Raw genomic sequence first — 15934 nt, forward strand, 5'->3', positions numbered from 1 at the left:
GTCTGGTGTGGATGACCTGAGTTCACACCATGATGCAGTCTCTTCCAGAAGTTTCTGGACAGATCCTAACCACTGTCTACTGTATTTCTCAGTTTTTTCTTCTACCTGCTGGAGATGGCCTTCGTGGGTTGTGGGGACCCACAAGAAATTAAAAGGAATTTCTCCGCATTCATCCTGGCTGTTATTATTTACTGTCCCTGATAACCACTGATTGTCCCTCAACATAGTGCCCTAATGTCAGCCATGCCTGCCCAGAAGCTGGAGCTGTGACTGACTCATCCTCTAGCATCAGGATTGCAACCACAGCCCCAGGCAACCTGTCCACTGCAACCCCTTGCCCAGCACACTGTTCAGGGTCAAAGACCAGCGTCTCTGCTTCTGAGGTGGGCTCGGAGGAGGGTGTGTGGAGCTTTCCCAGCCACGCCCTCTGTGCCCATGTGTCTGCATTCCAGGGAGGAAGCTTGTGACCTAACTTCCCAGGGTTTGTCCAGGACTCTGCTGGGTGGAGACATCTCCCTCCCTGTCCATCCTCAGCTGAGCTCAGGATGGGAGACCAAGAGTCCTGTCACAACAGTCACAAAGCTCCCAGGACCTTTTCTCAAGCCCTGGTGCCCAAGAGTTGACCTGTGTAGACAGGACCCACATACCCAGCTCCTCCAAGACTCAAGATTGGACCTCTCCAGGGGCCCCTGCCCAGCAGGCGCTTCGACTGCTTGGGGATGTTACATTCAGATTTCTTACTACCATTAAGAGGACCATTTCTGCCATTAAGAGGACACTGTCCATTCCAGATAACCTTGATGGCACCCATCCACCCAGACAACTCCATGTGAGCACAAGGCCGGGATACTGGAGCCCCTCAGCACTGCAACACGATTAGTAAAAACCCTGAGACAGATACTGGGGTTCAACCTGAAGGTCAGAAAAGCAAAACAACCAGCCATTGGCTCTTACCTCTACATCAATCCGAAAAGGCAATCCTGCCTCCATTAATCCTCAGAATGAGACTGAGCTGAGAACTGTCTCCTCCCATCTTATATTCCTCTCTAGGCTGGGATTAAAGGCGTGCACCACTACCGCCTGGTTTCTATGGTAAACTAGTGTGGCTACTGGGATTAAAGGTGTGTGTCACCACTGCCTGGTCTGTAAGGCTGACCAGTGGGGCTGTTTTACTCTCTGATCTTCAGACAAATGAAACCACTACACAGAGCCATGGTCCTTCCAGTTCCAATTCCAGCAGAAACGCCAGCCCTCCCCTAAGCACCAGTGCCTACCTAGCCCAGGCTCTTGCCAGGATGAAGACTCACGGTGGGGACTGCAGTGGGGGGCAGGGCTGCCTGGAGAGCTTCCTGGAAGAAGAGGTCCTGGCACAGAGCACAGAGGGGTGCTCAGGCTTTCCTGGCATGAGGTGGGGGTCAGGTGAGGCCCAGGAGCCCCCATCTGAGCCTGCATCTCCAGAAATCCCTTCCCTCTCCGGTCACACCTCCGTCCTCCCTGCCACTCCCTGCGGCTCCCCGTGGCCAACAGTACTGCAGCACTGGGCTCCGCTCCACAGACGGTCCGCTCCACTTCAGGAAGGCCACCTCCTCCTCTCCCCTCCTCCCCTTGCTGTCACCATTCACCGCTCTAGCCTCCAGGGGGTGGGGACCCCAGAGCTGGACACACCCCACCGTGGCCCCACAGCTCAGCCAGCCGGACAGACTCACAGTCGGAAGCAGGACCCCGGAGCCCCGAGGTGGGCAGTGTGCCAGGGTCCCTCACAGCTTCTTCAAGGTCAGTGCAAGCTGGGTGTGCAGCTCTTCCGGGGCCCTTGAGGCCTGTGGGTCCTACCCCAGAGCTCTTCTCCTAGACCGAGAGCCCCAAGGTGGGCTTCGCTGCAGGTGCACCTGAGCCAAGCAGTGCTGGGCAAAGGGCACCCTGGGTCCACAGTCAGCACAGGTCCGGGGTCCCAGGAGGGGCCCCAGGCTGGGGGCCAACCGCCTGCTGAGGCCTCACTGGGGACACTCCCCACCGGCCATGGGGAGCTAAAATTGGAAAGCGGAGAGTGGGAGGCAGCTGACACAGCTATTTTGTGCTCTCTGCATCCTCTCTGGTTTCACTCTCCTGCTCCACTAACCTGATCCCATGCTTCCCTCCCCCACCTTGCAGAGACTGGCCAGGAGGGTCAGGGCCTGAGGCAGGCGAGCGGGGCCAGCAGTGGTCTGGTCTGAGCTGGGACTCTGGAGGGGTTCACCAAGAGCACCTGCCCTTTAGAGAAGCTCACTAGGTCTCTGCCCCTTTCTGGCCCACACCCTCTGCTGTATAAGAAGTTGTGAACTCTCGGAGCCCTGGCTGCAGGGCTGAGGAAGACCATGGGCAGGGGGAGACGGAATGACCCTAACCATTTCCAAAAGGTCACCAACACCGTGTTCCTCTTTCACTCAGTTCCAAGTCTGAACCTGTGCAGTCCTTGGGGAGACTGCAGGCTGAAGGGGGTGGGAGGGGCTTCGGTATGGCCTGGGTCCCAGGGATGGCCAGCAGGGTAGCAGGAGTGACTAGACTCATCCTGGGCTTGATACCGGTCAGTACCTTGGACAGCAGCCAGCCCACTCCCAGTTCCTGCCTGGCCTTGCCTGGCCCAGCTCTGGCCAGCAGGATAGCAGAGCCTCCAGCCAGCAGCCAGCAAGGCTACACAGTACTCCCAGGGGGGGTCAGTGGGTGAACACAGGTAGGGATCCGGGATAAGACAAACTACTGGTCAGGGACTTACTTGGTGGAGGAACACGGTCAGGCAGAGCCACAGGATCTGGGAAGAAGGGGCTTTGTGAGCATGGCTTTGCTGGGGTGAAGGCACCCTCACTGAGAGATGGGGAAACTGACTGATGGGCTAGAGGCAGGGTCTCCCCCAAGGGAAAGACCTTGGGGTCGAGGAGGGGCAGTTTTGGGCAAAGTCCGTCAGAGAGATGTGAAGGAGAGGAAGGTGGTTGTGTGAGGTCTGGACTTTGGAGAATTTCCTAAGGAAGCAGAATCGGCAGCTGCAGAGGAAGGAAGGAGGTACCTGGGTGGGAGGAGAGACTGACAGAAAGTGCCCCCAAGGAAGGAGCGGAACAGTCTCCCCAGGACTCCACCACCCCAGTGAGAGCTCATGAGATGAGGGTAGGCAAGGCTGACAACTGGGGGACTCACCCATGCTTCTCCTGCAGCCCTGTTCAGGCAATGGGCATCAAGACAGCACTGCCTGTAGCGGAACTCGGTCTCTACTCCCTGGTGCTGAGCGGGTCCCTGGCTTACGCTGGCCGAGGTCTCCTGGAGGCATCGCAAGGTAATAGTTCTGATCAACAGGGCCAGGAACTTGGAGACTGCAGACCCTAAGTATTCTCTAGGCCATAGGTTAGGCATAGTCCTTGAAAACCATTTTAGACACATATGCATGCACATGCATGTACAAGTACACATGCATGCATGCACAGGTGCACACACTCATACACACAGAGGCCAGGGGAGAAGAGAGGATAGAGAGGTTGCCTGACCTAGACTCAGACATGCAAAACACCCAGTCCTGGATCCAGAGAGCTGTAGATGCCAAAGAAACCTCCCATCCCTCTCTACCAAAGAGCCCGGCAGCTCTGGAGTTCTGCCCCCTCTCCTCTGGCTGCAGCTCTGGGGCTCTGCCCCCTCTCCTCTGGCTGCAGCTCTGGGGCTCTGTCCCCTCTCCTCTGGCTGCAGCTCTGGGGCTCTGTCCCCTCTCCTCTGGCTGCAGCTCCGAGGCTCTGTCCTCTCTCCTCCGGGTGGGATGTCCCAGGGCAGGGCCTATGAGAGGCTGCTGCTCAGAGGCCTCGCTCTGTTCTCAGATGGGGCCCACAGGAAGGCCTTCCGGGAGTCTGTGCAACCTGGCTGGGAGTACCTGGGCCGGAAGATGGTAGGTTTCCCCGGTTTCCCATACCTCTCGGGTCCCTGACCCTGGATCCATCTCACCCCACATCCTTCCCCACTCTCTACTCTTGCAGCTGTTTTTTTTTTGTTTTTTTGTTTGTTTGTTTGTTTGTTTGCCTTAGGGCAAGGAGGGCTCTGCCTTAACTTCAGGGCTCTCAGGCTCCTTTAGGAAATGGGTTCCCTAGGACACAATGTACTCAAACTGTCCCGCGGGCACTGCCTTCCAGAACTAGGCAACCAGCAGCGTATCATCAATCTGCTGCACGCTAGGTTTGAGAAGCAAGCCCCTCCTTAGGGCCACCTCCCCCCATCCATTCCTTCCTCCTGTTCCTGGGCTCCTCCCTCAGGGTGAGCGTAGACACCTGTGACCTCTGCTGTCTGTCCTGCCCTCTCTGCTGTCTGTCCTACCCTCTCCACCGCCCTCAGCGTGCCTACCTTCCCCCTGCTCTGGTTGTCCAGGACGTGGCTGACTTCGAGTGGGTGATGTGGTTTACCAACTTCCGAAACATCATTGTCTTTGCACTCTTGGGACACGTGCTGTTTGCCAAACTCTGCACGATGGTGGCCCCCCAGGTGAGCCAGGCCTGGGGCACTTGACCTCCTCCTGCCTGCCCTTCTCAGCCCCCCAAAGACTGTGGGAGTTTAACCGAGGCCTCCTTGTGCCCACAGCTCCGCTCCTGGATGTATGCTGTGTATGGAGTCCTGGCTGTGCTGGGCACAATGGGTCCATGGTACCTGCTGCTGCTGCTTGGCCACTGTGTCGGTCTCTATGTGGCCTCACTCTTGGGTCAGCCCTGGCTGTGTCTTGCCCTTGGACTGGCCAGCCTGGCCTCCTTCAAGATGGACCCCCTGATCTCTTGGCAGGTACATAGGATAGGGGGGTTAGGGATGAGGACTCGGGGGCCTTGTCTGGAGCATTCCCAAGCATTTCCTCGATTTTTCCACCTGTCCTCAAGTCTTTGAGTGAGGTGGCCATTTGCACTTTGTCCCTTGCTCTGCTGTGTTGCCGAGCTAAAATCAGTGTTGCCTAGCAGGATCAGGCCCAGCTTCTGTGGGAAGCCAGAAAGGGGTTCTCCTAGAAGCATGGGCCTGCTAGTGAGCCAGAGGCTTGCTGTCTCCTTCCAGAGTGGGTTTGTAACAGGCACCTTTGATCTTCAAGACGTGCTCTTCCACGGGGGCAGTGGTTTCACGGTGCTTCGGTGCACCAGCTTCGCGCTGGAAAGCTGCGCCCACCCTGACCGCCGCTACTCCCTTGCTGACCTGCTGAAGTACAATTTCTACCTGCCCTTCTTCTTCTTCGGGCCCATCATGACCTTTGACCGTTTCCATGCTCAGGTGAGGGGAACCCCGTGGGATCACAGAACACCCATGGCTGGGTCTCCTTCTCCTGACAAGGACTCCTGTCTCAGACCTAACTCCTCAAGTATGAGCACCCCATCCTCAGACCATCTGTGGCTCCCCTCTCAAACAGGGCTCTACCCCTCCAGGTGAGCCAGGAGCCAGTGAGGCCAGAAGGGGAGCTGTGGCGCATCCAGGCCCAGGCAGGACTCAGCGCAGCGGCCATCGCAGCTGTGGACATCTTCTTCCATTTCTTCTACATCCTCACCATCCCCAACGACCTTAAGTTTGCCAGCCGCCTCCCAGACAGTGCTCTCGGTGGGTCCCCCCAACGGGACGGAGGCAGGGCCACCACCAGGAAAGCCCCCACTTGTGTGGTACCCAAGGCTTTGAAATGTGCACGGCTCATTTGTCTCATCACATAAAGCCCTTTGCCTCCCAAACTGCAGATGCCACCTGAGGGGTGCGGCTGATTTTCACGGGTCAGTGGGGCCCAGCACACACCTCTAGAGAGGTGCGGGGTCTCTGTGGAGATAGGGGTGGGACAAAAGCAAGACTCTTTGTCCACGGGGTTGGGAGGTGAGATTCAGGATACGGGGCCATCAGTGCACTGACCTCCAGAGAGTGATGTCACCTGTCCCCAGCTGGCCTGGCCTACTCCAACTTGGTGTACGACTGGGTGAAGGCAGCAGTCCTCTTCGGTGTTGTCAACACGGTGGCACGCCTGGACCACCTGGACCCTCCGCAGCCGCCTAAGTGTATTACTGCGCTCTATGTCTTCGGAGAAACGTGAGTGAGGAGGGCGGGTCGCCACTGGCTCCCGGCTGTCCTTAGCTTTGTGTCCCATGCCCAAAGGCTCTGCCTCTGGCAGAGTCAAGTCCTTATGTTCTTCCCACAGGCACTTTGACCGTGGCATCAATGACTGGCTTTGCAAGTGAGTTGGAGAATGGTACCAGCCTCCCTGCGAGGTGGTCAAATGCACTGGGGCCATGGATTGTTTTAGGGATTGGGCCAGAGAAACCAGGAGGCAGTGGAGGAAGCTGTAGTGTCTGCTTGGGAGACAGACATAGAGCTTGGGACTTTGTGGGAGCCCCAGAAATGGTGGGAGCAGAGACACAGCTGGAAGCTTGGTAGGAAGTCATGTTTAGCAGAGGTATCCAGGGAGTGGGTGGTACCCAAATTCCTGCCTGCCTCCTAGGAAGATTGACAGGACATTTTCACACAGAGGTGTCTAGTTGACATCTTTGTGGAAACTTGGGGAGATGTCTAGACCCGAGAATTTGGGGTCAAGAGAAAACTGGTGGTCCTCCATCCAGTGAGCATTATGAGTAGGGCAAAGGGGTCTCCTGCACCAAGCCTCAGAAAACCTGATTCTTAAGGAGGGAGGTAGCAAAACTGGACCCAGAAGGACTCTGGCAGGGACCAAAGAAGAGGCAGCAGAAAGACATGAAAAAGTGGTCAGCAGAAGAGGACACGTGGCTATATGAGTCCCTGGAGACCAGAGGAGAGTGTGCAGGCATGAAGGTTCCCAAGCAGGCACTGTCACAGTCAAAGGAGGAGCTGCGGGGAGCGTGTGCAAGAGGTCCTGGGGCAGCCTGGGTCTGCATGGGAAACCAAAAGAGCAGCTTCGGGGAGGTGTGGGCGTGACGGGGCATTGAGGCAGGATTGAGGGGTGGTTGACAGAGCCAGGTCCCCGAGGACACAGGAGGAGCGGGATAGACAGGAGGGAGAAGGAGGAAGATGGCCAGGTTAATCATAGATATGGAAGTAGGCAAGGGTGAGAGACACGGGGTAAGGGCATGCATCACCCTTCTGGGCACCCTTGCAGGAGCCAGGGGTGCAGTATCCATTTCCAAGCTCTCTCTGACTGGAGAGAGCCCAGGAGGGATTGGAGGGAGAGCATTTAGGATCCATGAGGTGGGAAACATGGTACGGGGTGTGCAAGCATGTGTGTGTATGTGCATGTGTGTGTGCATGTGTGTGACTGGAGTCTCCCAGGTGGGTGAGCAGGAAGAAGCAAGAGATTGTAATGATGGTGGTGTCTGTGAGTCTATTAGGGAGAGTGGTAGAGATTTGAGGGTTATAAGGTCAATGGGTGTGATCAGAGGAAGATCAAAGAAAAAAGCCCCTGGTCAGTAGGAGTTCAGAGGGATGAGGTTTCAAGCTGGGGTGTGGTCCTGGGAATATGTGGGTAAGACAAGGTGGAGAAGCCTTGGAAAAGAGGTCAAGAGGTGAAAGGCTGGTGTTTACTGAGTTCCCACTGTGTGTCAGGTGCTGTGTGTGTGTCAGGTGCTGTGTGTGTGACAGGTGCTGTGTGTGTATCAGGCGCTGTGTGTGTCGGGCGCTGTGTGTGACAGGCGCTGTGTGTGACAGACGCTGTGTGTGTCAGGTGCTGTGTCTGACAGACGCTGTGTGTGTCAGATGCTGTGTGTGACAGGCACGGTGTGTGACAGGCGCTGTGTGTGACAGGCGCTGTGTGTGTCAGCTGCTGTGTGTGTGATGGGCACTGTGTGTGATGGGCGCTGTGTGTGACAGGTGCTGTGTGTGTGACGGGCACTGTGTGTGACAGGCACTGTGTGTGACAGGTACTGTGTGTGACGGGCACTGTGTGTGACAGGTACTGTGTGTGATGGGCACTATGTGTGACAGGTACTGTGTGTGGCAGGCACAGTGCATGTCAGGAGGGTGTTGGGTATGAGGTTAGGCAGGAGGCAGACACGTGGCTGCAGTGTCTTCATGGCATAAAGAACTTACCTTATTACTAGGAGGGTGAATCGTGGACTAATGTGATCTGATCCTCACTTTAAAATAAGATTTATTGTATTATTTTACGTGCATGTGTGTGGGCCTGAACGTGTGTATGTGCACTACATGCTTGCAGGTGCCTACAGAGGCCAGAAGGGAGCATTGGATAGCCCAGAATTGAAGTTACCGCAGTTGTGAGCCACCCAATGTGGGTGTAGGGAAACGAGCCCAGGTCCTCTGTGAGAGCAGTTCACACTCTTACCCGCTGAGACATCCCTCCTGCCCCCTGAGCATTGGTGGAGGCAAAACCAGGGCTATGGGGCTCCTGAGCAGTAGAGGGACCCCTGAACTATGGCAGAGGGGTGCAAGGGGTGATCAGGGAACAAGACCCAACAGAGCTGATAGAGTCTGCAGCTTGGATGTTGGGGATGGGGGAATCCAGAATATTGACTACAACCTAAAGCCTTGAGCAATGGTCAGGTCAGGCCCTCCACCAAGATGGACTGGAAGCAGCCTCTGAAGTGACACACCTAAGGACAGGTGAACGTCTGGAAAAGGAGACGGAGGCAAAGACACGGGCTTGGGTCATCCACAGACTGTTTAGAAAAGCTAGGGTCTGAAGGAGACAGAACTGGGGACTAGACAATTCAAGCCACAGATACGAAAGTCCGAGTCTGCCCTTCCACAGTTTGAAGCTGGGCAGAGGAAATGCAGGCACGTGATCCCCAGAGTTTGATGTACCACGTGCCACCCTGCTGTGCAGAACGAATGTGTCTGTCCCCACATTCCTGCGGTCCCCTCCTCCCGTCTTTTCTGCAGGTACGTGTATGACCACATCGGTGGGGATCATTCCGCCGTGATCCCGGAGCTGGCCGCCTCCGTGGCCACATTTGTCGTCACTACTCTGTGGCTTGGGCCTTGTGACATCGTCTACCTGTGGTCTGTTCTTAACTGCTTCGGCCTCAATTTTGAGCTCTGGGTGCAGAAGCTGGCAGAGTGTGGGCCGCTGGCACAAATCGAGGTAGGCAGGAAGATCCAGGGCTGGGATTGGCTGGGATCAGTTAGGTCACAGGAGGCAGTGGCACTGCTGCTTTCTGGGGTCACCAGGCACACTTGGTCCCTGGTCCAGGAAGTTCTCCCTAAACCTGTCCCGCCTGCCAGGGTAGGAGCGTCACCCAGTGCAAACCTGGGTCTCCCTAGCTTCTGAGTGGCAAGGCCTGGCTCTGGTTCCTCTGGGCTGGAGTGAGTGATGCTGACTGACCATGTCCCTCTCTCCTGGCCCTCTCGTCGACACATTCTTGGACGGCAGGCCCGGCTATCCGAGCAGATGTCTCGGAGGATCCGGGCCCTCTGCGGGGCTGTAAACTTCTGGGCTATCATCATGTACAACCTTGTGAGTCTCAACAGCCTTGAGTTCACAGAGCTGGTCGCCCGACGCCTGCTACTCACAGGTAAGGGACGGGGGGGGGGGGACACAGGATGCGCCCCACCCCACATGATCTACCCAATGCATACGCAGCACCCTAGCATGGCTCCTCCTCCACAGGCTTCCCTCAGACCACACTGGCCATCTTGTTTGTCACCTACTGTGGTGTCCAGCTGGTGAAGGAGCGTGAGCGGACCTTGGCGTTGGAGGAAGAGGAGCAGAAGGACAAAGAGAAGCTGGAGTAGAGGCCGGGGACAGAGGTCTGGGTTCTGCTCAGCTGCTTCTGGGCCCCAGGCCCAGGCCCTGAGGCCTGACCGATAGAATAAAAGACTTTTCTACCATAGTGTTCTACTGGCTTCTTGTCCTCTCTGGGCAGGGAGCTGACGGTTCCAGGCTTTGGGGGAATGATGCGGTGTCCTGTGAGGGCAGGACAGCCACATCGACAGCCTAGCATTGGTATAGTCCAGCCCTGTGGACACTGACTCTGTGGTAGCTGTGTGCACCTGTGGCTTAGATGCTCAGTAGATAGTTCATTGATTGTCCCCGAGCTTCCCAACGGAGGTCTGTGTTAGCACCAGGAGGTGCCACTGACCGAGACGCTCCCACCTGACGGGCACAGAGAGAGTCCCTTAGGAGACAAAACAGGCACACACAGCCAACCTGGACAGAGCCAGAACACAGCCTGGGATGCCTGCCTGGCTTCGCAGTCCTTGAGGAGACAGGGAGAAGTGCCTCAATCCCTTTCTGGACCAAAGAAGCCTGTCTGGCTCATACCGCCCTCTCCCAGGTCCTTTCTGGATCCCGCAAGGTATTTGTTGTGAGGCCACGGGATAGGAAAGAGGCTCAGTTAGGGCCCTGCCCTGGTCACATCTTGGTCAGGCGAAGCACGTTGAGGCGTACGGGGAGGAAGGTGGCACCGGCTGCATAGGCGATCTCCCGCAGGACCCCCTCCCACTTCTTCTCATCCTCGTTGAACCTGAGGGGAAGGCAAAGTGGGAATAAAGATGGGAGTTTTATCGAATGGAGGATGGGCAGGGACCCTGCAAGGCTGGGTGGCTGGTGCCCCAGGCCCACCCCCAAGGGTGCCTGTTTCTAAACCACTGTCATGTGCTAGAGTGGGATCCCACAACAGGCACTCTAAGAAGACACCCTGCAGTGTAGAGCAGCCCCCTCCCAGGAAAAGCCGCCTCCGGGCCCCCCATGCTCCTCAAAGTTCAATGCCCTTGGGAAAGACTTCCGGTTCCCAAAGTCAAGTCTCTTCTCCTGAGACTTCTGAACACTGAAGAAGTTCCTGAGACAACTGCCCTTCTTCCCCCACCAGAAGAAGGTGTAGGGGGAAAACCATCTCTCAGAACCTGGGTCTAGCCACCTCCCACTCCTAGCCTCACTGCTCCTCTAGACAAAGCACCCCAGAAATGGGGAGAGCAGACTCAGGGCTGCACCTGACACTTGAGTGTGAATCCTGTCTGTGACCCACTGGGGCTCCACAGGGGGGCCTGCCACGGGCTTGGGAGAAGCCAGGGCGGAGCAACCATGTTTGCTGTCCTTGCCTTGGGACTCTCAGGATCCACCCCTCCACCCCCCGCGAGCAGCACCTCAAGGTTGGGCTCACCTCCATATGTCATTGAGCTCCGTGGGGACCAGCTCTCCAGACTCGGTCTCCAGAGTGGCAAAGCCACCCAGGGCATAGAGAGTGCCAGCTAAGCTGACCAGGCTGAGTGAGCTGCGCTCCTGTGGGAAGGCCTCGAAGGAGGACCACCTAGGGACAGGGGAGAGGTGAGCAATCCAGGGCTTCGGCAAGCTTAGCCCCCGTTCCCACCGCCATAGCGCCCATTGCCCCTGGGAATTGGATTCCAGGTTGCAGCCCTCCCTGGGCGATGTCCTGTTCGCTGAGCTTCGAACACCCACAATGCTCAGTCATCTCAGTCGCGCTCTCATTCACTCTGACCTCTACGTCCCCACTCCTCCCTTCCCCATCACTTTGCCACCCATCCAACCTGCACAGTGGATGGATAGCCCCACTCTGTACGTCCCTTTACCTGGTAACTCAGTCCCCAATGTTGCTGGACTCAGGCTGTGGCTGCCACTGATGGCCCTGTTCCTTTGAATGCCCTCCATCCTGGTGCTCCTCCTGGTGTCTGCTCCCTGCCTTTCTGCTACGGGGGGCTCCTTCTGTACACCCCCAGACACCCTGATTCCACATTTCCTGGATGAACCCTCCAGTTTGCTGCCTAACTCCCAGGGTTCCCCAACAACTGGTCTTTTAGACTTCCTCAAAAGATTCAGTTCACCCTCTTTCCTGTCCAGCACCCTACCCACCACTAACCTCAAAGAATGCCGGCTGGAAATGCAGCTCCTCTGCCCCATCCCGTTCCTTATAAACCACGTTCCACTTACTCCCCTGGGCCCTTTCCTAAAACATCTAGGAATCTGTTACCTCTGTCTCTGCCACAACCAGACCCCCCTCTCTCTGAGAAATTCCCTAATCTGCTGTCCTGTGAGAGCCAGTGAGACACAGAGCTTAAACTCACAGGAGACATTCCACTGGCCTTAACCCTTCACCTCTCCCATCCCAGAACCTTCCCACATCCCTTCGCCCACCGACCTCCATTCTCCTGAGCATGGCCTTTCTTCTAGGGGCCTCATCTTTTGGTGTTGGGTACCCATGAACCACTATCTTTGCTGGATGGGGCCAGATGGCTTCTCTTTCCTGATCTCCTAACTCTGCAATCTCAGATCCTGACCATTTTCTGGTAGCTGTTCCCAAATGAGGAACCTGTCACCCCCAGCCCCCACCCTGGGAGCCCTTCTGCAGACTTTCCTGCAGTGAAGCCTCAGATGAGAGGGACCTACTTCAATACCAATGTCCCAAGTCAACATGAAGACCTGACCTGGGTCTATGACCCTCAGTAGGGCAGATAGGGCTGATTCAGGCAAGCAGCTGCAGAGGGGAGAGGGGTGGAGAAAGGGACCTACTTGTTGTCTGCAATGCTGTACACCTCCGCGGAGCTGGTAAGCCCTGTGTCTGTCACCCCTGCAGCCACAAAGATGCGGCCATCGTGAACAGTGGCCCCGAAGAGCGAGCGGGCTGTCTGCATGGGTGCCAGCTCCTTCCACTCAAACTTCTTGGGGTCGTAGACACACATCGTCTTTAGACATTTCCTGTGGGTGGACAGAGTGAGTGGAGAGAGGGAGGCTGGGACAACTGCTTGGCCCCTCAGCCACACGGAGGCTCCTCCCACCACCAGCCTGAACCTCACCTGTCCTTGCCTTTGCCGCCAATGACGTAGATGAGGTCCATGTGGGAAAGCACTGTGTGGCCATACACTGCATAGGGCAGTGGGTCCGATTCGCCCCATTTGAATGACCTGGAGGGGACGGGAGGGACAGGAGCTCAAGCAGACATCAAGGCTGGTTCTCGGCATCCACATCCACAACACAACACACAACTGAGGGCATTACATCCTTCCCGGCCCCCTCCCCTGAAGTTTTGGGCCTGTGTACCAGCCTACCTGTCCCTCTGCTCAAGTCTCTACCCAATGCTTGTACATCTGTGCAGGCCTCCTGGCTGTCCCAAGTGATCCCAGGCCCTCCCTCCCCAGGGTCCCTCCCTCCCCAGGGCCCCGCCCACTTACAGCCTGTCGTAGCACAGGACTGAGTCCAGGCTGTCCTCGGCGTCCTTGAGCTCCCGGCCGCCGACCACATAGATGGCGTTGAGAGCCTCCCCCAGGCCGAAGAGGCAGCGTGGTGAGGGCAGTGGTGGCATCCCCAGCCACTCAGAGTCCAAGTGGTCAAACTGTGGGCAGGCAGTGTCCTTGGGTCAGCCACCAACAACCTCCTATACTAACCTCCTGGCCTGGTCCAGCCAGATCCCAGAGAGAGGAGTTCTTCCCTCTAAGAGAGAAGTCCTCCTGTGGTCTTGACTCTTGGGTCAAGACCCCCTATGCAAGCCTCCCATCATACCTTCTGCACCTGCCTAACCCATGGTTACAGGCACAAGGGCCTCAGATTATATGGATGAACACTTGATATTATTTAACCTCTGTTCAGCTTTTTCAAGCATGGAAGAGTATCCCATGCTTTATCCACATAAAGAGGCCCAGAGAGAAGAAACTTCACACCACAGTGAGCCTGGGAGAGCTGCCCCTCACCTACGCCAATTGTGAGGCCTGTGGACTTAACCTTGGCACCCAGCCTGCCCGGCCGCTCCTCACTACCTGTACCAGCTTGTCTGGTTCTGCTGTCACATGCTCACCAACTAGTGCGGGTTGCCATCAGTGTTAAACCCCTCCCCCTTCTCATCTCCAGATTTCACCTAATTGACAAGGCTCAAGACCACGGGGTCAGGCTATAGATTCTCCAAGGTCCTGGACCAGGGTTTCTCCCCACCCAGTCCTTCTGAGCCTCAGTCTCCCCCACCCCCCCGACTGAAAGGAGAAGGCAAGTTGCTCTCGGTGTGATAATCTGTGTTTCCCACCTGTCCTGGCACTTCTGCCAAGGCTCGGCTCACTATTCTTCTCTGTTCCTGACCCCCAACCCCTCACACAGGGTCAGGGCCTCCAGCTCCCCAGATTGCTGGACCCTGGGCCTAACGACCCCCAAACACAGCCACTAGACTTACACAGAGCTCTTTAGAAACTGCTTTTAACTCTTCCCCTTTCAAGCAAGTGGCTGCTAGTCAAAGGTCCTAGACCCAATGACAGCACTCAAGTAGACACAGGCCCCATCCACGCCCCAAGGCTGCCTCCTAGTACCCAGAACCCAGAACTAGTCTCTCCCAAGGCTGGCCAATCACCTGCAGAAAGTAAGCACTCATAGGGTCCTCTTTGTTGTCCTCATTGTAGAAGAGGCCACCGGCCACAAAGATCTGGTTCTCCTTGGTCACCAGGCTGACATGGTTCTTGGGAATCTGGGTGGACAGGGAGGCACAGTAGCACTCATTGGCGGCTGGGTCGTAGGCCACCGCACCCTCCTCACTGATCATGAAGATAAGGTCTTGCAGGAACATTCCGAAGCGCAGGGTATCATTGAGGATCCCAGGCAGCACTCGCTCCTCATCGTCCCTAGCCTTGGCGTCTGCTGCGCCCTGGTTGGCCTCCTTGGTCTGGGCTGTTTCCTGGCCCTTCTCCTTCTTCTTCTTGCGCAGTGTAGTGAGGCGGCCCTCGTGCGCGTCCTTCACCATCTGAACCTTGCGCAGCAGCTCGGGCTGGGCGCGCACAAGAGGGTGGCGTTCCACGCGGCTCTCCAGGAAGGCGCGAGGTAGCAGGCGGCAGCGAATGCTCTCGAAGACCGTAGGCAGCGCCCGCTGGCGCTCCGCCTGTGCCTCGGCATCGCCGCTGCCGGCCCAGCGCATCACCGCCTCGAACACCGCCTCCTCCTTCTCTACGTTGAGGCCGTCGCTGGAAATGATGGCGATCAGCTCGTCAGCCGAGAGCCCCAGGAAGTCGTTGTCGCGCGCCACCAGCGGGAAGCGCGAGCAGATGAAGTCGCGCGCCGACACCGCCAAGCGCGCGCAGTCCAGTAAGAGGCCGAGGCGGAAGACAGCCAGGCAATTGGCCAAGCACAGGCGCTTCTGCAGGAACGACACGCAGATGGTGAAGATGGATGGAATCTGGAATCGGTGCGCCGCTGCGAACAGGTCCTGCACGTTTGCCTCGTCCAGCGCGATCTCCGACGTGTACAGGTAGTGCAGCACCTGGGACACCACGTCGGGCGACACCTCCTCCAGGCGCAGCTCTCCCGCGCCGTCGGGCTCAGCCAGGAAGCGCGCGCGGAAGTAGGGGCTGCAGGCCGCCAGTACCAGGCGGTGGCACGGGAACTCGCGCTCGCCCACGCGCACCACGCAGTCCAGGAACTTGCCGTGGTCCAGCATGTCCTTGAGGCCGTCCTGAAGGAGTGTCTGCTGGTACAGCCGCTGCTCCTCCGCCTGCTCCAAGCCCAGCGTCATGGTGCGGCTCCCTGGAACGCAGCAAGTCTGTGTGGTCAAGGACTGTTCTGCACACTTCTGCTGTCCTGTGGGGTCGCGCTCTGACTACGCAGCTGTCTCCGCTGGGCTATATATAGAGGATTGTCCGGACCCTGTAAGAGGAGCCGCTTGGCCTCCTGCACATGACGTACAGGGGACAGCTGGGCAGAGCACCCTTGACTCAGCGCTGGGGCTCATGGGGCGAGGGTGGGGTACGTCTGGGCCTTTTCAGAACTGGAAGGTCTCTCGGGCCTATAGATATACGGCTGCCCCTAGAGGGAACTGGTCCCTCTTCAGGACTCTTCCTTCATCCCTGCCTTCCTCACAGAGCATATCTCACGTGACCACTCCTGGTTATGATCGTTTGTGTTTCCCGCTTGGTGAACATGTCCCTGGCAATCGCTGCTTAGAGACCTTGGCTCCCGCTTTCAAAATGGGAAGGGGTTTCCTGTCTGCTCCCAGCTCAGAGACCTTCCCTTTCCGTAAAGAAACCCCTTAAGTCAACAGGAGTAGGTGTTTCTCTGTTGAGCCTCGGTTTCCCCTCCCGC

The 15934-nt window shown here is 57.1% G+C and overlaps 2 protein-coding genes across 3 annotated transcripts; one reads left to right on the top strand and one right to left on the bottom strand.

The window, feature by feature from the left end:
• Positions 1-1532: 1532 nt before the first annotated feature.
• Positions 1533-9764, top strand: Hhatl (hedgehog acyltransferase like). Of its 2 annotated transcripts, XM_048424063.3 has the most exons (12): positions 1534-1773; positions 3183-3301; positions 3831-3898; positions 4372-4485; positions 4582-4776; positions 5038-5247; positions 5400-5568; positions 5895-6039; positions 6149-6184; positions 8815-9016; positions 9305-9446; positions 9542-9764. In XM_048424063.3, the coding sequence occupies exons 2-12, from the start codon at positions 3196-3198 to the stop codon at positions 9664-9666; spliced, it is 1512 nt and encodes a 503-aa protein (XP_048280020.2). In that variant the 5' UTR covers positions 1534-1773; positions 3183-3195; the 3' UTR covers positions 9667-9764. The 2 variants fall into 2 exon arrangements, with proteins under 2 accessions (XP_048280021.2, XP_048280020.2); XM_048424064.3 differs by lacking the exon at positions 6149-6184 and having other exon boundaries at positions 1533-1773.
• Positions 8576-15459, bottom strand: Klhl40 (kelch like family member 40). Its single transcript, XM_048424062.3, has 6 exons — positions 14217-15459; positions 13057-13217; positions 12682-12789; positions 12398-12583; positions 11034-11180; positions 8576-10397 (listed from the first exon to the last, which is right to left on the bottom strand). The coding sequence occupies exons 1-6, from the start codon at positions 15366-15368 to the stop codon at positions 10286-10288; spliced, it is 1866 nt and encodes a 621-aa protein (XP_048280019.2). The 5' UTR covers positions 15369-15459; the 3' UTR covers positions 8576-10285.
• Between the last annotated feature and the right edge of the window lie 475 nt (positions 15460-15934).

Source organism: Myodes glareolus, chromosome 4 (assembly GCF_982192425.1).
Source record: "Myodes glareolus chromosome 4, mMyoGla1.1, whole genome shotgun sequence".
Lineage (NCBI taxonomy): Eukaryota > Metazoa > Chordata > Mammalia > Rodentia > Cricetidae > Myodes > Myodes glareolus.

Bases quoted from the DNA above. Each gene is read 5' to 3' on its own strand.
- Hhatl (XM_048424063.3), top strand. From the start codon at position 3,196: ATGGGCATCAAGACAGCACTGCCTGTAGCGGAACTCGGTCTCTACTCC. The intron at 4,777-5,037 runs GTACATAGGATA...GTCTCCTTCCAG, and splicing joins ACCCCCTGATCTCTTGGCAG to AGTGGGTTTGTAACAGGCAC. The intron at 5,569-5,894 runs GTGGGTCCCCCC...ACCTGTCCCCAG, and splicing joins CCTCCCAGACAGTGCTCTCG to CTGGCCTGGCCTACTCCAAC.
- Klhl40 (XM_048424062.3), bottom strand. From the start codon at position 15,368: ATGACGCTGGGCTTGGAGCAGGCGGAGGAGCAGCGGCTGTACCAGCAG. The intron at 13,218-14,216 runs GTGATTGGCCAG...GCCTGCCCACAG, and splicing joins TGAGTGCTTACTTTCTGCAG to TTTGACCACTTGGACTCTGA. The intron at 12,584-12,681 runs GTGAGGTTCAGG...GTCCACCCACAG, and splicing joins GGCGGCAAAGGCAAGGACAG to GAAATGTCTAAAGACGATGT.